This window comes from Barbatula barbatula (genome assembly GCF_947034865.1).
Source record: "Barbatula barbatula genome assembly, chromosome: 23".
In the NCBI taxonomy this organism is placed as follows: domain Eukaryota; kingdom Metazoa; phylum Chordata; class Actinopteri; order Cypriniformes; family Nemacheilidae; genus Barbatula; species Barbatula barbatula.
The window spans coordinates 14,486,610-14,507,357 of NC_136786.1; the positions used below are offsets into that span (position 1 = coordinate 14,486,610).

Consider the following 20,748-nt stretch of genomic DNA (forward strand, 5'->3'; position numbering starts at 1 on the left):
ATCATTATAATACATTGCTGTTTACTTCGCGAAGTATGGTAGGTTATATGCATATGAGCGTTCTTGTTTCCAGTAAATAAAAAAAGAAATTAAGTTTGGCGATTGCAAAGATCAAACTGAAAACCGAAACGAATATGGTTAAAGCATCTCTTACAGTAGAGGCAGCAATAAACTGATAACGTTATAGATCATTCCTTTATGGAGCCCAGAATGTACAAATGTTCATATATGGACTCAAACTTTTTAGTTTATCCTCCTTTTGTCTGCTTTGTTTAGGAAAACGACGAAGGCTGTTGTTTCTATGGCAACGACGCGACGCATGGTCACTTGACGCGCCAGAGATAAATGCCAATGAGATCTTACGGGAGTCGGCAAGTTTAACACGACTTATTTGATGTGGTTTCTGGATAAAAGCTTTAAGGAATATGTTCTCGTTCTCGTTCTGTTTTGTTTCCGTTTTAATGTGGCATTTATTTAAGGTTAGCACTGTTTTTGTTGTTGTTTACTAATTGTTATTTTTTGTTAAATCATATTATTAAAGCAACACATTAATTGTCTAGATCGTGTTTTTCGTATTTGAAAATATTTATACCTAACCTTTACTGAAATGACAGTGTTTTTGACACCTTTAGCATTTTAAACAAGGTACAATTTCTTGAAAAGAACTAGAACAAGCATATAAATGTTCAAAGCATATGTGATTCAGAAACACCTCTGGTGAAATGAAGTGAACTTGTGCATTAACATTTCAGGAGTCAATGAACCAGGCAAAGAAAACTGCTGTGGAATCATTTTACTATAGGCTATTTCCGAACTAAACACTTTAGAAATATTTTTTTTGGCGTTTAAACATGCATTACAAGCAAAATCATGACTTAGGTCCTAAATTTGCTGTCAAAGCATGTACCTAGCATAAATTAATTTGTTAACCTCCTATTTAAAGTGTCTATGCTCAGAATGATTAACGTTCTTTCTCTAGAATTACACAGGGCACAGTTACAGGTGCTAGAAGCGAAGCTGAATGTATTTATTTTGACAACATTGGTCTCACTCACTGAAGACTACAGAGTTGCATTTTTGCACTTCTTGTTTTGCTGAAGATAAGAGAGAAAAACTAGTATATTAAGTTTAAACCAGACCTGCAGCCACCCTCAAGCCTTAAAGAGACACGGGCCTTTTTGCAAGAAACTAGTAGTGAGATAAGAAAACCGCTTCGAGTTATAATTTGTGAATGTATATATATTCAGGGGTCTCTCGCAAGCAGCTGAAGATCCTTAAGCATTTACATGCTGAAATCTAAAACCATGTTCATCAGCTTCAGCTGGTGGAACTGAACACTTTCTCTCTCTTTCAAACTGTTGCTTCTAATAATGCACTTTTGGAGAAGTGGGGTGTGTTTTGGTCACTGCGGTGACCCGTGTATTGTTATATACTGTGGAGGAATGCGCTTCCTGAAACTGAGTGACTTGCCTCCATTTATGCATGTAAAGTACTTTGCAAAATGGAAATGCTGCTTTGGTTAGGGATTTTGGAGTTTTGGGGGGTAGGGGGTGGTGAAGGTCTATTCCCTCTGGGACATTTCCGCTCCTTACTGCCATGCTTGTTGAGATTATTACATGGTCCAAAGAAAACATCAGTGCTAACAAATATCTGTGGATGTGTAAGGGGTCATTGGTCCCACAGGGCTAACAGGAGCGTTGAAATAAATAGCAATCTTTGCTTGTTTGTGTTCATCACGCTGTTATATTTCCTTAATGACAATCTCTTCTGTACTAATATTTTAGTAACGTTATGAATTGTGCAAACAGAGTGGAATTCCACGGTAATCTAAGAAGGCTTTTACTAAAACAAAACACGGTTTACATTTAGTTCATGCATTTGGCTGATGTTAGTTCACTCACATTAAACCTAATATGCTTTTGTTTGGGTTAATTCTCAATTTGTATTTTTCTGCTTTAGTCCTCAAGCATTAAAAACGCTCATCTGGTGATGATTATAAGCCTCATTTGCGATTCCAATTGGTGAAACGCTGAACTTTCGACGACTGCGATTTCAATGAATTTCATCCTGTGTGCTAAACTATTGAATTCGGTATGTTGGCTCAGTGGTCAAGAGTAAAAACAATCTCACTTCAGTTTCAGCTTCAGTCCAAAATCCACAAATTGCATAGGGCACAATTGAACAGCTTGCTGGTTTCTGGAACATAGCACGAAAATCTTAAAATCGGGCAAAAACTCAGCACGAGTATGATGTCAGCACCATTGTCTGTAAGAAAATGCAGACGCGTTTATGTGCGGAAACCACATGTGTGTTGAGTGTCTGCAGCGATAAAGAGCAGACACGCAGGGCTGAATAGACTCCAGTGTGCCGTACTCCCGTTTCTGTGATGCATCAGTGACAGGCCACAGCTTCGTGCTCAGAATCTTGAAGGACTGTGTACAACACAGAGACAACCTGCACAGGTTCGTCCTGACAGATGCGCTTTAACCACGCCAAGTTGTGTTTACATTTGGGCTGGCGTAGCCATCGAGTTTGTTATTCCATTATGTAATGCTATGACTGGCAAACATGAAAATGGCCTCTTAAGGAATTTCGTGGTCGGTGACTGCGCTGTGGTTTTTGTTAATGTGCTAAACGTTGCGTTGTTAGGGCGTGTGAATGGAATACTGCTCCCACTGCTCTGATTGTGGGAGATGGGAATGGTACGGTACTGTGTTACACACCGAACCCAGAGGAGAATAAATTTAAAAACGTCTGGTATTCTGCAGCGCTGAGGAAAACTCATTAGTCTTGCTCTGAAGGACAGGTTGTCAATGATGTGCACGCGTTACAATTTTAACCAGACTTTTGAAGAACACCCGATGCAGTAGTATTTTGACATGAGCTTGCATAACCTTTACAACATTAACCATCTCAAGCCCCTTAACTAATGAACGTGAAGAGGATTTATTGTTTTTCAACATATGACAAGTGATGCAAACATTGGCTGAACTTTGCATAAAAAGATTCCTACAGAAGAATTACTTTTAAGTCTTTCAAAACAGAACCATGTTGAAGAGAATACGTAACTAAGCAAACACAACATGTAAGGTCATCCTACATCAGTTCCTTTCAAGTTTAGTTAGATGTGTTCACTTGATTGAAGAGTTTATCTTTGATAACCTGGGACATCAAACCATGAATCGCCTCAATGGTTGTTTTGCAGCTGAAAAAGAAAATAAATGTTAATCACATTTTTACAAAAGAGCTCTTGATAAACTATGTTAGGAAGCATTTCTATATAAAATGATAGCAAAGACGACAAGCTTGTTCTAATTTACTTTAAAAGTAACCTTTGCTCGGAAACAATGTATATTTTCTTTTTATTGTATAGGGTTTCATACATTTCACTTTATGTGTACAAAAAATCTGAGACCACAAAATCTAATTTGAATTATTTTAAACAAAACAATTGTAGATAGATACTAATCAAACGGTCAAATTTGTGACATTGACCACTCCTTTGGCATTTAAAGTCAGCTTTCTTTTCTATCTTCTTTCGTTCTGCGATAAAGCATCAAATTTAGCTCAAACTAGTGAAGTTTTCCTGCTTGGTTGTATACTCTCAATTCTACGAAATTCAGGTGGATATTTCAATTAAATTGTTCATTTAAATAATACTAACAATAAAGAATTTGTAATTGTGTAGATGTCATGACAAATATACTGGCCATTATTCAGTTAGTTAGTTAAGAATATATTATTTTATGACTAACATTTATATTCATGATAAAAATAGCATAAGAGAGATTTATCTGGTTAGTTTAGATTTTTGCCGTCACACCATATGACACATTTACGTTTTATTTGTCAACTACTTGAAAACAAATTGAAAACCCAAGAATTTTCACTGGTCTCAGATTTTTTGACCTCGCTGTATTTCTTTCTACAACTGTAGTAAGTTTGCATGACCACAATATAATATAAATAAAACTGGGCTTGGTTCAACTTATTTTTACTGTTATAATCAACACTGTACGGAGACACTAGGGAACAATAGGGAATCGTATTACCTGTCTCGTGTTGCCTTCGCTAGTTTATCCTCAGATTTCCTATCATGTGTGTCTAAGCCCAGCATGAAACTGCCTCTTCCCAGCTGAGCTTCTGCCTGTTCCAGTTTCTCAGACAGATCAAACACCTGTCCAGTGGTGTACTCTGCATTCTGAACAAGTAATATCCATTAACAAATCCACTGTGCTTAGTCTAAATTATTGCACAATTTCACAACAATACATAAACTTTCACAACATGCCTTTACACCGAGGGTAAACTCACTTTTGTTTGTTACATGGATTGTTTGCTAAAGCACAAATGGGAAATGTTCCGAAAGTTTGTGAAAGGTGAGGTTGTACACTCCCCAGACAAGGATTAACTATACAGACAGACTCAATAACCTTAAGGTCTCCGTCGGTGGTGTCAACGTATCACAACACTCCTTCCATGCAAAGCAAGCCACTCTTGACAAGCAGTAAATCTACCTCTAGCGCACAGCTCTGAGGCTGCCGTTTAGATATAGTCTACACACCATTGGAAGTGTTAAACAGGGCTCATGACAGAATGTCGCAGAAAACAATGGCGGTCGATTTAGGCTTTCAGTCACTTAAAGTAAACAGATCGACATAACAATCTGTCTTAGCAAAAGCAGCATTTACAAATACTAACCACGGGCAGTGGATGTCAAACTCTAGATTACTGGCATTATGCAAATACAAACGTGTGTCAATTAGGATTAATAAGAATCTTTAAGACAATAAAATAAGTAATTGTTACAGTGTTGTAGGCTTGAATATAAATAAATGTCAAATTACGATAACACGCTTAAAATATATACATTGTATTCATTGATAGAATGCTTAAAATGTAAAAGTACAAGAGCTATAAACAACAGGATGATTGATTCTTACTGTTAGTAGGCTGGAGGAGCTTAACGTGTTGACCCAATATTTATTCCAGAGGAGCTCTAGAAGTTTGCGGTCCAGTGAAGATTTAAAATAAGACACTTCTAACGCATAGTACCTAAAAAGTGAAAGATGGAATGAACATACAATACGTAACTTATCTCCAAAGATGTATATTAGGAACAGTCTAAAGATAATGAAATAAAATAATTAATAATAGTATTATAACATAATGGGTGCAGAAAAATGCATGAAAACTGTGTTCAGCTTTACAGATATGCTTACTGTTTGCAATGCACTCCAAAATCCTCAATCTTGTTAAGTGGTATCGTCTGGTATTCAGACGGACCCTCGTCTGGTGGCTTGTAACCCTACCGTTTAATTTTAAACATTGTAATAAGCGATGACAGGTCTTGCAAAAACCATGATGAAAAATAAATGAACGACAAAATACTACGCGGTTAAAACTCCACACAACACTTACGGCACATACAAGACATTTAATGAATAAAGAAAACAGTTCCTACCTTCGGATACGTTCTGAAAGCTCCAAGATTGACCTTTCCCGCAGATATAGTCCTTGTGGGATCAATCTGAGAAGCATGAAAAATCGCAACGACTGTACTAACCAAAACAACTCAATCAAATATAACAAATAAAACCAATGAGCTCCCAGTTTATCAAGTTATGAGCACCAGCTTGTTATTTTCCGATGGCATAAAATAAGCAATAGCAATGAAGGGTGAACTGTATAATGTATAAATTTACAAAGCCAACAGCCATTAATCAGACACCACTACAAATGTCACCAAACTCATTTGTATGTTGGGGTGAATAATGGATCACAGATTTAGTTTAATTTAAACTGACGCTTAAATCTCAGAGTTGGGCTATTTCCCCTCCGTCTTTAGAGATGAGTGACTGCACTTATAGAGGACTACAACTCTAATGCAAAATAAGCGACTAGTTTAACATTATCGTGCACTTACGACAACTGCGACAAACGGCTCTTGAAACTGCTGGTTAAGCATTTGAGTGCTGACATCTATGCCTGACAGCCAGCAGCCGTATCCAGGATGACTGTGGTACCATCCGATGGCATTCTCCAACCGTCCCACCTAAATGAATTCATAATAATTATGAATTTCTACTGAATGGAATGATCAATACTTATCTAAAGAAAAAACATAAGCAATGCATTCTCAAGACAAGCATACATAGAAAACATGCTTGACTCATTAGTCACACAGGACCACTGTACCTGCTTGGCATTCTCTATATAGGCAGCCATGTATTCATAAGCGGCAGCTTGAGCATTTACTCGAGTTTCAGTGCCTTCCACGGGCAGAGCAAAACTGTCCATGATGATCATCGTTTCTCCGTCCACTTTCCCCAACATAAGTCCCATCACTTCCAGATTTCCTCCTGATCTGGCATGCATCACCATCTTTAACAGTGCCAAGGCCGATATTTTGCAGTATTTAAAGTAATGATGGCTGTAAACAACAAAAACAGTTTGGAAACTGTTGTTATCAACTATCCAAAGACAAAGGAGGCATCTCGGCCTGTTGTGCTGTGGAATACTTACTCTTTAGTCCAAGGTTTGGCAGCCAGAATCTCTTGTTGTTGTTTTTTGTCATATTTGTATATTTCATCAATACTTTGAACTTCCTGCATGCTGTTTGACAGCTCCCATGTCTTCATTGCTATGCTACTGCCAGCCATAGCTCGGGTCAGTTGTGAGGTCCAGATTTATTGAAAACGAAATGTTTGTGCGCACCGCTCGCAAAATTATGACAATTAAAATACTTAACAATGATATATAATCTTCAAAAGTTTATCTAAACATGTAAACGCAGCATTTAACAATAATTATCAAAGCTCCTGTTGGATCCTTTTGCGGAGCAACGCGCAAACCTGAGTGAAGTCAGCAACAACAAACAAGGCCTGATTATGTGTTGTCAAAATAAAAGTCTTCAGCAATCGTTTTTAGGCTTGTTCGACCTTACGCGGGGTTACTCAGACAGATCGGCGCGTGACATCACAATACCGCGAGAGAGAGAGTCGAGATGCGACTGCTTTGTACGCTTTGGAATCACTCTCGCGATAATGTGATGGTTTCCACCTGTCCGCCGTATGAAGTCGAACTGTTGAAATGTAATTTTCTTACAGCCACATAAAACCTTGACCAGTACGATCTATTTAAAAGTGATTAATAATTTTAAAACGAGTAGAGTACTTTTTTATTCGTCTTATCTTTGCTCCTTTTATATTACACAATAATAATACAATAAAGGCACATTTAGTAACCCAGGCAGGATATTATCACTACCAATTGAGCTACAGGATACAAATGGAAAAATAAATAATTTTAGTCAATGGAAATATTTATAGTTTAAATATAAAAAATATCTGAAGTTCTCAGCGGCTTTTCGTATGTAAAATACATTCCCCAAAAGTCCTTGCGCGGATTTTCAGTTCAAAGGTTACTGAGACACGGAAGTAAAGAGAAGTTGTCAGTTTAATCTGGTTTAACGGGTCAAAAGATTCGTTTACACATACACCACCTTTAAACGGACAAAGATCATACATTATATTAACATTTAGTCTTCCAATAGACTCAAAATAACATTTGCCGTATTTTCACTCATGCGCTACAGTGTCTATTCATTGACAATTTCAGTGATGAACTGAAAAGATTTACATATTGTCTCTCTTCATTGAAGAAACTTAATGAGTCCGTTTCATCTGATATTAGCAAAAAGGTAAGCTTATTTTTCACTTTATATTACACCTAACCACGTTAAAATAATGCCACATATCTATTGGGAATAAGCCCTCAAATGCACCTCCTCTCTGATGATGATGTCAGCATTAAAGTTCACCGTGTGTATACCTGTTGCATCTGTTTAATTTAATGATGAGTGATCCAGATTAAGAACAGAATTTCAATCTGGATCAAAGATTAAATTCAGACTCAGTCCTCTTCGTTGCAGAATAACCTTTCTGTAATGTCTATACTCAAACAGCATTCTGAAATGAATTATGCATCTATCTCCTCTTAAAATCATACCACAGGTCTGACTGCAGACAAAATGAAGATGACTACGTTCTTCATTGTGGGGCTCGTGGTCCATGTGGTTTTCTTTCTCTCGATATTTGACATTTATTTCACATCTCCACTTGTCCATGGAATGACACCTCAGCGCGTATCTCTGCCACCTCCAGCCAAGCGCCTGGTGCTCTTTGTGGCAGATGGCCTAAGAGCAGACAGCCTTTTTAAACCAGATGACAACGGGACAGTCAGGACTCCTTACCTAAGGTGATTAATGTAGGATTGTCTGTTTATCCGTGGATTAGATGGATTAGATGGACTGAATGTGCCACTTACTATTGTGATCCAGATGAGATTTCTAGTAGCTTCTTACATTGACAAAACATGTATTCTTTATTATATTCCCTATTCAAAACTCTTGCAGATATTAGTCGATTAAACTTTTAAGTGGTCTACTTCTTAAGATGCATTATGGTTTTAGATTTAATATTTAGTGTTTTAGATGCCTTTTTCTTGTAATCTTTAGTGAATATATTGAATAATTATTGTTGCCTGTCATAAGGAGTATTATTGAAGAGGCTGGCACATGGGGGGTGTCACATACACACGTGCCCACCGAATCACGCCCGGGTCACGTTGCTCTCATAGCAGGCTTTTATGAAGATGTTAGTGCTGTTGCCAAGGGTAAGAATACATTTTTGTGCTCTTCTTATGTGTGTAAACGTAACAACATCGAGTGTTTTACATTTGTTTTTCATTCACAGGTTGGAAGGAGAATCCGGTTGAGTTTGATTCTGTTTTTAATGAGAGCAGACATACCTGGTGTTGGGGAAGCCCTGACATATTACCCATGTTTGCTAAAGGTACTATCACACACCTGTCAGTAGAACTGTGAGTACAGTGGCTCTTCTGTAACTTTTACCAGCACTTTCTGTGTATTTTAGGGGCCAGCGGAGACCACGTGTACACTTACACGTATCCCCAAGAGAGAGAGGACTTTGCCTCTACGGATGCGTCCAGGCTGGACACTTGGGTTTTTGATGAAGTGAAGGTAAGATTCTGCCATATATGTACCTACATTTCAAGTTATGTGTGTTAAAACCACATAAACGTGTAGGGTTTTTAATCTCTTCATTGTTTGCTTTTTTTGTAAAGGTTTTTTTTAGTGCTGCCAAAAACAATGAAACTCTACTGAATCAATTGTATGACGAACAAAATGTATTTTTTCTGCATCTGCTGGGGATAGACACAAATGGCCACGCCCACCGGCCCATGTCAAAGTAAGCAAGATACATTTTCACGTATGTATACAATGTAAAATTATTAAACAGTAAAATGTGTTGAGATGTCATGAAATGTACACAAATGTCTCAAATCAGATTTACCACTAGGTAGAGCCATTGTTCTGTTCAGAATCAAGTATTTCTTTCATTTTGGTACAGGGAGTATCTAGACAACATTGGCCTGGTTGATGCAGGTGTTGCTGAAATTGTGACTGTGATCGATGACTTTTTTGGGAATGATGGGAAAACAGCTTATGTTTTCACGTCTGACCATGGCATGACAAATTGGGGTAAGATGCCTCCCCGCCCTGGACTTATACTGGAAAACTTTGAAAGAATTTAAAACGATTGCTCTTTAATAATGTTATACACTGAATGATAGTTTATGTCAGTCTAAGTATAGCAGTATATTTTGTTTTAAGGATCTCATGGTGCGGGCCACCCATCAGAGACACTGACCCCACTGGTGGCGTGGGGAGCTGGAGTTCAGATAGCACAGCGGGCTGTATCCCAGAATTTTGATGATTTTTATCTTAAAGGTTTGTTCTATGGCACTGAAAGGGATCCTTCACCCACTCTGTCATGTTTTAATAATCTTTGTTTGTTACATATCTGTATGAATTTCTTTGTTCTGATGAACACAGAGCAAGATATTTGGAAGAATGCTTATGACCAGACATATTTTGTCGCCCATTAACTACCATAGTAGGAAAATTACTTTAATAATTTTTTTTTGTTCTGTTTAACGCAAAATAAGATATTTTGAAGAATGTAGGACAGCAAACAGTTCTGGGGCACTTTTGACCACCATTGTATTTTTTTCTTACTGGTAGTCAATGGGGATCTGTTTGGTTATAAGCATTCTTTCAAATATATTTCTGCGTGTTCATCAGAACCAATACATTTATACAGATTTGGAACAACCGGAAGGTGAGTAAAAGACCATAGAATTTTCATTTTTGGTTGAAGTACCCCTTTAAAGGACTACCTGTACTATTCTCCACTCTCTTCGGCTGCACATCAGTTTTCAGTCATAGTTTAATAACGTTTTTCTTTCCTTTCAGAATGGGGATTAGAAACATACAGGAGGGTAGATGTCAATCAAGTGAGATCTCTGTATTAATATGTTCAAAAGGTGAAGAAGAAGAACATGGATAATTTGCTTTTTTTTATGGTTTCTCTTCTCTTCACATCCCAGGCTGACATTGCACCCCTGATGTCATCTCTTTTAGGGGTTTCTTTTCCTTTGAACTCTGTGGTGAGCATTCTTTTCAAAGAGCCTATTTCAGGCACTATCTTCTGTTCCATCTATAGCTCATGTTGTTGCTTTACAGGGTGTCTTGCCACTGAATTACTTGAATAACAGCCAGCACTTCAAGGCTGAGAGCATGTTTGCAAATGCTATTCAGATTTTGGAGCAGTTCAAGGTATTTGAGTCCTCCAGAATGGAATCTGTCCTTGATTTTATATGATTTCCTTAGAATATAATTAACAATCCTCTTTGTTACATCCAAAGGTGAAAATGGCACAAAAGAAAGAAACAACAATATCCATTCTGTTTACACCTTACCAGTAAGTAAAATTCAACTAAAGGGGACATATGATGGAAAACAGTATTTTCATTGCTCTTGTGAAGTAATAGTCTATTGCAAAGAGGAAGTTTAATTCTAAGGTTCATAAACAGAATATTTAACAGAACAGAATTTTATTTTGAGGGGGAACTTTTACTTTAAAATCTTCACTGAAATAGTTATAAATGCAGAATGTCGAGGTTCCTTAAAGAATATAAATAAATTCTGTCAAATCAATTATTGATTCTTAATTGAATTTATGAGGTTGTACTGTTTTTCTAGACCCCTTTCTGAGTCTAATCAGATGGATTTTGTGCGTCATGCCAGAGAATTGATCCAAAGAGGACAGTTTGATAAGGCGGTGAGTGCTGTTTGGTCAACATCACGTCCAGATTGATCTGTTGATCAGAAAGATCTCTTTAAGTCTATCCACATGTTTTCTTCATCTAGATAAATTATTGTGAGGAACTCATAGCTCAGGCCATGCAGGGCTTGTCGTATTACCACACGTACGATCGTTTCTTTCTGGGCAGCAGTGTGGTTTTGGGTTTTATTGGTTGGACCTCTTACGTAGTCTTGTTTATCCTGAAGACACACGCTAGCCTGCGTAAACCTCCAACTAACACAGACTTGGTGAGACAGAGATGATGCATTGATGCATACAGTTTCAAAAATATGTTTAAATCTGTGAGATGTTTATTAAGTGTCATATCCAGTATGTGTCTGTGTGCTGTGCACATTTTGAAGGTTGCAGAAAGGAGTCTTCTCGGGACTTTCCTATGTTTAGGTCTGTTTGTAGCTTTGTTTCTGGCTGTCCAATCCAGTCCCTGGACCTACTACATTTACTGTTTGCTTCCCGTTCTGGTGTGGTACACTGTTGTAAAAGAGTAAGTTTCTCATACTGCTTTTTATATCAGTGATTCTTATCTGACAACTGCATTGTATTGAAACTGGTGCATTCATGCTTTTTCATGTTATCAGTATGTGCATGTTTACTGGTTTATCTATATTTGTGAGGGCCAAATGATCCAGTTACTCAGTGAACTACTTATGAGGACAATTTAGCTTGTCCTCACTAAATACTCACTAAAAGACTCATAATACGGTCAAATTATGTTTTTTTTTCAAAATGTAGTGTCTTGTGTGTGTTTTCTTTATAACAGATATGAAACTCTTGCCGGTCTGATCAGATCCATTCCCTCATTACCACTAAGCAAAAGCTTCGGATATTTTTTGCTGGTGATGTTTGGAATTGAATTACTAGTAAGTATCTGCTGTTTACAGTACAGTATTTGCTACTGGACATGTCTGTTGCCTTTGTTAATGCTGGTTATAAACACTATATACCAGTCTAGTCTTTATAGATTTGTTACCTTTTTATTGGCCCACTGCTTTGTTTGTTTTGTAGGTTGTGAGTTTTTTTTATCGGGGCATGTTGACACTTGGATTGATTCTGCTGGCACTGTGGCCTGTGTTCTCTGGCCTGTATATCAAAGCGAAGGTAGGATCTATTCTCGTATGAAGTGTGTTGTGCGTGTTGCTTGTGTTAACGTCATGTTGTGTTGTATCGCTGAAGTTTAGGTCAGTGAGCTGGATGTTGAGCTGTCTCTGCTTGGCTCTTTTTCCACTTTTGCCTGTTGTGGGACGCGACCCCAACGTTAACTATGTGTAAGCACTTTATCATACAGAAAATCACAGTTTAATGTCAATTTGTCACGTTTAGTTTAATGTCAATTTGTCACGTGATGGGTGATGTTGAAGGGTTTTTGTATATTTGTCGCTTTAGAATATGTGCTGGAGTGCTGACCCCCCTCACCTCTTCCTCATTCCTTTGGTCGTCATGGAAACGGTCTCCTCTGATAAGAGATCGCCAGCTGTTCTTCTGCCAGGTCATTTTTGCTTTCCATTTTGTTCTTTGTTCACGTTCATTCTCTGAAGCTATTTTCATTTCTATTTTTCCTGCTAGCTTTCAATGCAGATGTTTATAGCATCACGCTATGGTTTGTACAGTTATTGTGTCGGCTGTTTTAAGAATTAAAAACACACCTGAGTTCACTAGAAAAAGAGGGTTTGTGGTACAGTTCATGTGGAACAGTTTATTTTTAATCAGTTTATACTTTATACCTAAATTTATAACTTTATTTTTTAGAACAATGCATTGCAATTTTTTCCGAGGTCCTCCTGTACTGTTTTGCCTGATTATGTAAATGTGGTTGTCTTTGTAAATGTCTGTGGGTAAACCTATTGTTTCCACATTTAGCGCCTCTTAAGAGTCATTACACATACAAAAAGCTGCCGTTAGAACTCAAATAGACAACATTCAGAGCCAAATGCAATGTAAAAAAGGTCAGGGAAGGGTGTAATGTTAAGCAAGTAATCAAACCAAATGTGAGTATATTTTGTTACATGACTTTTATTAAAGCTCTACATAACTGAATTCGTATCCTAGTTGAAGCTGTTTGTCAATGCGTTAGCTTCATTTGTTTAGTGTATGTGTTTGCAGATCATGCAGGTGATGCTGTGCGCCTACATCCTGACCAGCACCCACACCAGTCTGCAGCTGAAGCAAGGCCTGCCGCTCTTCAACCAGCTTGTTAGCTGGATCACGCTAGGTTCATCACCATCATTCCCACATTGCTTTGCTTCCGTTACAGTATTACACATAGAGTTTACAACATCGCCCCAAACCTCATTTTTCTAATTTCTTCCACTCTGTTTTTGCCATTTCTAATTTTCTTGTACTCTTTTTATGCTAGCTTCTTCCTTTTTTGTGCCGTTGTTTGGCTCCACCAGGCTCTTTCACAGACTGTTGAGCATCCTGCTATCTCTCGTGTGTGTCTACCTGCTCCTGAGTACAGGGTAAGATCTACAGGGGCTTAGCTTTACTTCACTCAGAGCAGGGCTGTCCAAAGTCGGTCCTGGAGGGCCGGTGTCCTGCAAAGTTAAGCTTCAACCCTAATCAAACACACCTGAACCAGCTAATCAAGGTCTCGGTAGGCAGACTAGAAACTTCAAGACAGGTTGTTGAGCCAAGTTAGAGCTAAACTCTGCAGGACACCGGCCCTCCAGGACCGACTTTGGACACCCCTGACTTAGAGGAACTCTTGGTGTTGGCTTTCACAAAGAAACTGCTAGGAAGTGACATGCAAAAAGAAACCACAAAGTGTTGCAGTAAGCAAAATCAACTGCTGAATGTTTTGAGAATCATTATTGTACATAAATAATATACTGATAGTTTCTGTGCTGTTTAGGTATGAGGCTCTGTTTCCTCCAGTACTGTCATGGCTTATGTTTGCATGGATCAATATTGAGCAGGAGACTATGAACACTCAGGGAAGGTCAAACAGGACTGAGGTAGTATTCCTTCTGTTGGTACAGCTGGGTTATGGGTTGAATTCTCAGGGGAATACACTGATAGAAATAGAACTCAAAGTTATTTGCATTAAACCGTATGCAAAACACATATAATATAAAGGAAAAAATTGCCTATGAAACGCAACAACTGTCCCTAACCTAAAGAATTTAACCTTTTTAAGAAATCACTTAACTAAGTTTCTCTTTTTTAAGAGAATACAGATGTTGCAAACTTAAATATGAATTCAATTGTACTTTCACAATAAAACTGACAGACCGCTGATCGTAATGTTTTCTTTTTCCCCAGCTTTCCAGCGTTGATTTTGCTGAAAATATTGACATTAGCAAAATCAGGCAGCTAAAGCTGGATGACATCCGGAGATCTTACTTCTTTGTATCTTTTGGACTACAGATCATTTGTGCTTTTATACAACAAACAGCCCCGAAAAAATTAAGAGACCATTCCAAAGTTTTATTTAATCAGCATTAATAGATGTATTGTGGCCATTCTAGTTTAGTGTCTGTTAAATTTTAACAAAATCAAACCTCAGGATTGACATAAAGTCATCCAACAGCAATGTGAAAGACTGAAAGAATGACAAAACTGTGATAAAAATCAAGGTCATCACATAAAAAACAAATTGTTGAACTGAATATGTGAAACTTTTTTCATTTCTTCAGTTTTCATTTTCTGCAAATAAAGGAAACAAAGCAATATTTTTATTTGAAATTTGGGAGAAATATTGTTAGTAGTTCAAAATAGTACAGTCGGTAAAACTGAAAATCATTTTGAAATGGTCTGTTATTGTCTTATATTCTCTTATTTTCCACAGCTGTATATGTTTTCAAACATGCCTTAACATTTAAATAAGGTGTTTTTCATAATTATTGCATTCTTTGGCTGCGGAAACATTGCCTCCATTAACAGGTAATTTACATTAACAATTATTTTGGAGCATAAGAACAGTCCTGTAAAAACAAAGTCAATTTGCCTTTATCTTCCCTTTAAGTTTCGATCCAGCCTCAGTGTACTGCTTTCTTACGGTCTTCAATCCTTTCATCATGGGTGGCCTTCTAATGTGGAAGGTATGACACTTCACACGTAAATAATGGAATATATATAATCTTAAAATGATCTCAGATCAAGCATGCTGTTATTTGTGCCACATGTATTTACCTTGCTTTCCTCCACTTTATTTTCTTTAAGGTTTTAATTCCTTTTGTTATTGTGATGTGCACATTTGAAAGCATACAAGTGTCAACACGACTCTCCTCACGAAGGTATTTTCATTAACATTGCAGTGGTTAGTGGTATTTAAACAAATGTTGATGTAGAATTTACATAAGTTTTTAGCCTATGAGTTAGTGTTAGTGTTAGTTAGCCTACACTAGTGGAGAAAACTGCTTTGACATAATATTTGTATACTTGGACTATGAGCCCTGTTCTTCATTGAATGCAGCTGGATCATTTTATTGTTGCATTCAAATACTTTTTCTTTCTCTTTATTGTAGCCTTTTCCTGGTTGTTCTAGTCATCTCAGACCTGATGGCCCTGGTAAGCACAGAAAACAAGATACATTTATTGTGCTGAAATATTTTGCTAGAAAATAAACATATCATGTCATGTTTTTTATTCTTTTTCTAGCACTTCTTTTTCTTGGTTAAAGATTATGGAAGCTGGCTTGACATTGGCACTAGGTGGGTTAATCATTTGTGTTAGTATGTTATCTATGCTAATATCTCACAGAGTGAACATTTGTGTATTTCATGGTGTATCATAATAATTTAGATGCTCATTTTAGTTTTTTTGTGATTGATGAAATATTAAGAAATGTTTCTCTTCTTGCAGTATCAGTCACTATGTCATCGTAATGTCCATGACCATCTTCCTCATGGTACTGAGCATCATGACCCACATCTTGACCTCCAAGCGAATCATCGTTGGGCAGAAAAGAAAGATGCACCTTAGATGAGGACTGCTTACCTTGACTATTGTCTTCATATGTTAACAAGATGCAAAATCAAACAAAACACGACAAACAAACATTTAATGGCACATTGACATGACTGAGGCGCAGCGTTTGGTAAGGATGGTTTCCTATGTTTCTTAATATCATTGTTTCTCAAGAAGAACCATGACTTTGCAGATGTCGTGTTTTCTGGTCGAAACTAATTGGCCTATTGCAAAAGTAATTATTTTTTAATATGAATTCCTCATGTATTGGCCGGGTCACATGTTAAAGGGTCTTACATTTACATGTATGCCTTGAGCAGACGCATTTAGCCAAAGGGACTTACATTGCATTATACTACACATTTGTTTATAAGTATGTGCAATTGAATCCACAACCTTGGCATTGCTAGCGCCATGCTCTAACCACTGAGCTACAGGAAAGCTAGGGCATATATGTGAATAAAATAAATGAATACAAATAAAAGGGACATAAAAAGATACGTTTTATTGGTTGCCTTATTGAAAAAAATCCCCAAATGCAGAAGTTTGTTTCTGACTGTTTGTTTTGTGGTATCTGGGTAATACCACCACATAGTTTGTAGCTGCAGTCATGTGTCCATCTATTTCCTGTTAAAAACTAAAGCTTGAACTGGGCAAGTACTCACTGGTACACAGTACTTGTACGGTTAAAGTTAAGCCTACATATGCGTGTACATCTTGTGCTTCTGGGCTCGTGCACATATCTGTGGTACAAAGACATTTTCTCGCAGAATGGCAGCTCTCAGAACGTCTCCGTCTTTTTCTTTTGCAAGTTCTGGCATCTATAATTTTTTACTTTAAGCACTGATTAACACTTATTAAGACAGACAAGGATTAATTGCGTAAGTAAGTGAGTTATGTTTCTGTCAATGTGTTGTATTGGTGATGAATGCAAAATGTGTTACTGTACTGTAAATGTTACTTTACGGACAGCCACTGTTTTATGGCAAATCTGAATCTTTAAAGTGGCAATCCGTAAGTTTTGTTTTATTAAAAATGATAAAGTACACGTAAGAACGGTGTTTAAAACTGTGTCATTACCCTTGCTGTATTCACAGCGGAAAGCTTGTTCTTGTCGGGTCATGTTTCTAGGCCATTCTTACGGACAGCCACTTTAAAGTTCAGTAAACATTTAGATTAAATAGTGTTGTGTAAACTTTCTTCCATTTCTATTTATGCATTAGGCAGACGCTTTTACTCAAAGCGACTTACATTCTATTATACTATACATTTGTTTTCTATTTATGTGCCTGTGATTTTGCAGTGTTGATAAAATATATCAGAGAAAATTATGTGCATTGTTTGAGGTCAGACACCTAAACTGAGGTGTCAAATGAGCAGCAGTTTCAGTTTGACCTGTTTGCATGTTCTGAAATGGCGGTTGCAGATTAAGTGAGGGGTAGATGCAACAGAGACATACACTTCCTTGTCTGGTCATTCTCACTTCTTTCTTTTCACGGTACGTATACGTATCTCTCGTTGTCAGGTTGATAAAGAAAATGTTGGTTCTCTTGTAAGCATGATATAATAAAAGAGAGTCGACATTTTCTTTGGGCAAAAAAAAAAGTGTTTTTCTTTGCTGATGTTGCTTTTGCAGGAACTTGTATATGTATGTTTATACTAAAATTATATTGCAGTGCTAAAAGGGGTGACACAATATAGTTATTGAAACATTAGTTTGTATTAGTGTTTCCACATTTACATTCAATGCAATTTGCAGTCGCTTTTATCCAAAGTGTCTTAGAGTGCATTTAATCTATACATGTTTAAATCAACTATGTTCTAGGTTCATTGTAACCAATGTTTTTGTCGAAAGCTGTGCAGGCAAGAATTTATTAAACCACTCTCCACGGGAGCTCAATTGCACGATAACAAAATCACTGATTCATCTTAAAGGAATAGTTAACCTCTAAAATGTAACTTCTGTCATTATTTTCATGCCATCTTGTCATTTTTAACCTGCATATGACTTTCTTTGTTCTGAAGAACACAAAAGAAGATATACTGAAGAAGGTTTTAACTGAAAATCGTTGGTCCCTGTTGAGACCAACAGTTTTTCTAAAAATATATACTGTATATATATTTTCGAAATATCTTTTGTGTTCACACAGGTGAAACAAGAAAATCACTCCGGTTTAAAATAAAAACAGTCTAAGTAAACGATGACAGAATTTTAATTTTGAAGGTGAGCTATGACTTTAAGCTGTCTAATCACTTTTCTCTGACTCTTACAGTATGTTTTACCACTAGAGGCAACAATGAACACCACAGTGGCGACCAACATCACCAACAACACAGAGACACCCACTTCAGGTGTCATAGAGCACTTCAGAATCACCTTGATCACCATCTACAGCATTGTGCTGCTGGCAGGCTCCACAGGTTTAACTCTCATGATGAGCATATTAAAAACCAACATTCGTTCATTGACCACCACAGTCTTCCTCAACCTGATGGTCGCACACTTTCTATTTCTGCTCACCGTTCCCTTCCGGATCTACTACTTTGTTTTCCAGAAGTGGGATCTGACCCATGCCTTATGTAAAATGGTCAGTGCCATGATCCACATCCACATGCACATGGTGTTCGTAATCTACGGCATCGTTCTTACGCTTCGTTTTCTGCAATATTACAAGAAGACCCAGCGCACTGAGTTTTACCGACGTCTACACGCTGTGGGTGCGAGCGCCTGTTTGTGGTCCATTTTGTTGGTGGTCATGCTGCCGATTGTGCTGTCTCGGTACGGCCACCAGGAAGCCAACCACAAAACAGACCAGTGCTTTAATTTCCATGATGCGTTAAAAAATAATCACATTTATGCCCTGAACATGACCTTATCCATCTTTATTGCCCTCGTGTCGTTCGTTTTGACCTGCTTACAGACGACCGTCCTGTGCTCATTAATACGCAAACACGGAGCCGCCATACGCTTCCAGCAGGAGTTCTGGGTCCAGATGAAAAACCTTTGCTTTGTGTTCATCATGCTTATCTGCCTGTTGCCGTATCACCTGTTTCGGATATACTATCTGAATAATATTCAGACTAATACTGCAAAGTTGCATGAGATAAATGAGGTGTTCTTGGCCATAACGGCACTCACATGTTGTGACATGCTGACGTTCACGGGGAAAGGCATGTGTCAGGTGTGCTGAACCTGAAGCTTAGAAACACTATCACAGACTTAATGAACTGGACCTTCTCTGCATCTGAAATTTTCAATATGTAGGCTACTGAAGTACCTGATGGACCGTTAAAACAGTATGTAGTATGGGTACACGTTCCAGGCATAATACATCTGTCACCGTTTTCTGTCAAGAATTTTTATATTTTTTAACTTTTCGAATTTTTACCCGGCTGGTCTTCAGCTCCCGTTGCTTTATGGGATAGATATTGTCCAACTGATACTTACTGAGAAATCTCAGCTGAAATAGTAGAGCATCTGGGTATTTTTCATATTGCATATTATTTTTGCACATACTGAATTTTTATGGGGTTTTTACACATTTATTTTCTGAACTTTGCTTTCTATATACTAGGAAAAAGTAGCGATTTCAGCCTCTTGTTTTTAAACATTTTTCTGAAATTGATTTAAAACACAAAATACAGTTTAACACTCTTCTTTATTTAAACAGGCTCGATGGAAATGTATGTAACCTTTGAATTCAGAATAAATATGTGATGTAGTAGATTGTCTGATTAAAGGTAAACAGGGTAAATAAAAGATGCAGCCTTATCAAAATTATTTACCACGGGACCTATTTTTGTATGCTGTAGTTATGGTTTCACACATCTGGTGGTTTGTTGTTAGTCATCCTTGTCCTAAACAATTGTTTTAAAATGATAAAAGTGTAGTAGCTATCCATGTTTTATTTAAAAAGTCAGATGGCACAGGTACGGCTGTAAGATGTCTGCTGTAGATCTTAAATATGCTGTGAACAAACATATGATAAATGTTAGTTTTACATCATATATCATAAACATCTTCTAAACATCTTCTACGTGTCTGTATGACGTCTGTCAGGAAATGACTCAGAGTTGTATTCTATTGCATGTAGGAAAATATTAAACAGTGGGCATGGACTATGAAAATACTTTATAGTAGGTATGTTCTATGGAAATATGACAGTAGGTATTTCCAATGAACAATATAGACAGATGGCTGTATACTATGAACATTAATGTACAGGTGGCTATGAGCAGATAATAATTTAGACTAAACTACTGTTACTGTGGTTTTATGGCACTAAACAGGTTTTTTTGTCTACATAGGACCATATCTTGGTGCTTTGATGGTTCTTCAGCGGTTCTTCACTATTAGAAATAAAGGTGTTTAAAAGGTTCGTCACAGCGATGCCATTGAAGAAACATTTTGGTTCAACAAAGAACCATTCTGTCAAAGGTTCTTTAAAGAACCGTCTCTTACTTACCTTTTTCAATCTGAATAACCATCTTTCGCCACATTTTTGTAAAACAGAAAGGTTCTTCGAATGTTAAAGGTTCTTTATGGAATCATTCAGACAAGAAAGGTTCTTCTGTGGCATTGAAGAACATTTTC

The 20,748-nt window shown here is 37.3% G+C and overlaps 3 protein-coding genes across 4 annotated transcripts; 2 read left to right on the forward strand and 1 right to left on the reverse strand.

Moving 5' to 3' along the window:
* Positions 1 to 1,825: 1,825 nt before the first annotated feature.
* On the reverse strand, positions 1,826 to 7,110 carry cops5 (COP9 signalosome subunit 5). Its single transcript, XM_079447608.1, has 8 exons — positions 6,526 to 7,110; positions 6,199 to 6,433; positions 5,927 to 6,055; positions 5,465 to 5,530; positions 5,223 to 5,308; positions 4,944 to 5,055; positions 4,053 to 4,201; positions 1,826 to 3,205 (listed from the first exon to the last, which is right to left on the reverse strand). The coding sequence occupies exons 1-8, from the start codon at positions 6,660 to 6,662 to the stop codon at positions 3,118 to 3,120; spliced, it is 1,002 nt and encodes a 333-aa protein (XP_079303734.1). The 5' UTR covers positions 6,663 to 7,110; the 3' UTR covers positions 1,826 to 3,117.
* Positions 7,111 to 7,403: 293 nt separating this feature from the next.
* pign (phosphatidylinositol glycan anchor biosynthesis, class N) lies at positions 7,404 to 17,202 on the forward strand. The gene is made up of 29 exons (XM_079488272.1): positions 7,404 to 7,702; positions 8,016 to 8,259; positions 8,555 to 8,676; positions 8,757 to 8,855; positions 8,937 to 9,043; positions 9,148 to 9,272; positions 9,435 to 9,565; positions 9,698 to 9,814; positions 10,340 to 10,380; positions 10,474 to 10,533; positions 10,610 to 10,702; positions 10,792 to 10,847; positions 11,129 to 11,207; positions 11,297 to 11,479; positions 11,594 to 11,733; positions 12,010 to 12,109; positions 12,255 to 12,347; positions 12,423 to 12,514; positions 12,633 to 12,735; positions 13,350 to 13,458; positions 13,603 to 13,705; positions 14,098 to 14,200; positions 14,508 to 14,594; positions 15,073 to 15,128; positions 15,211 to 15,286; positions 15,408 to 15,481; positions 15,713 to 15,755; positions 15,846 to 15,898; positions 16,050 to 17,202. The coding sequence occupies exons 2-29, from the start codon at positions 8,033 to 8,035 to the stop codon at positions 16,171 to 16,173; spliced, it is 2,796 nt and encodes a 931-aa protein (XP_079344398.1). The 5' UTR covers positions 7,404 to 7,702; positions 8,016 to 8,032; the 3' UTR covers positions 16,174 to 17,202.
* On the forward strand, positions 16,915 to 20,183 carry gpr141 (G protein-coupled receptor 141). 2 transcript variants are annotated; one of them, XM_079488280.1, is made up of 3 exons: positions 16,915 to 17,039; positions 17,581 to 17,652; positions 18,428 to 20,183. In XM_079488280.1, the coding sequence occupies exon 3, from the start codon at positions 18,452 to 18,454 to the stop codon at positions 19,343 to 19,345; it is 894 nt and encodes a 297-aa protein (XP_079344406.1). In that variant the 5' UTR covers positions 16,915 to 17,039; positions 17,581 to 17,652; positions 18,428 to 18,451; the 3' UTR covers positions 19,346 to 20,183. The 2 variants fall into 2 exon arrangements, with proteins under 2 accessions (XP_079344406.1, XP_079344405.1); XM_079488279.1 differs by having other exon boundaries at positions 16,942 to 17,035.
* The last annotated feature ends 565 nt before the right edge of the window (positions 20,184 to 20,748 follow it).

Excerpts from the sequence above, each read along its gene's own strand:
- cops5 (XM_079447608.1), bottom strand. The coding sequence starts at position 6,662 with ATGGCTGGCAGTAGCATAGCAATGAAGACATGGGAGCTGTCAAACAGC. Across the intron at positions 5,531-5,926 it reads AGCCGTTTGTCGCAGTTGTC|ATTGATCCCACAAGGACTAT; the intron begins GTAAGTGCACGA and ends CATGCTTCTCAG. Across the intron at positions 5,056-5,222 it reads TTTGGAGTGCATTGCAAACA|GTACTATGCGTTAGAAGTGT; the intron begins GTAAGCATATCT and ends TTCACTTTTTAG.
- pign (XM_079488272.1), top strand. The coding sequence starts at position 8,033 with ATGAAGATGACTACGTTCTTCATTGTGGGGCTCGTGGTCCATGTGGTT. Across the intron at positions 11,480-11,593 it reads CTCCAACTAACACAGACTTG|GTTGCAGAAAGGAGTCTTCT; the intron begins GTGAGACAGAGA and ends CACATTTTGAAG. Across the intron at positions 13,459-13,602 it reads TGTTAGCTGGATCACGCTAG|CTTCTTCCTTTTTTGTGCCG; the intron begins GTTCATCACCAT and ends TTTTTATGCTAG.
- gpr141 (XM_079488280.1), top strand. The coding sequence starts at position 18,452 with ATGAACACCACAGTGGCGACCAACATCACCAACAACACAGAGACACCC.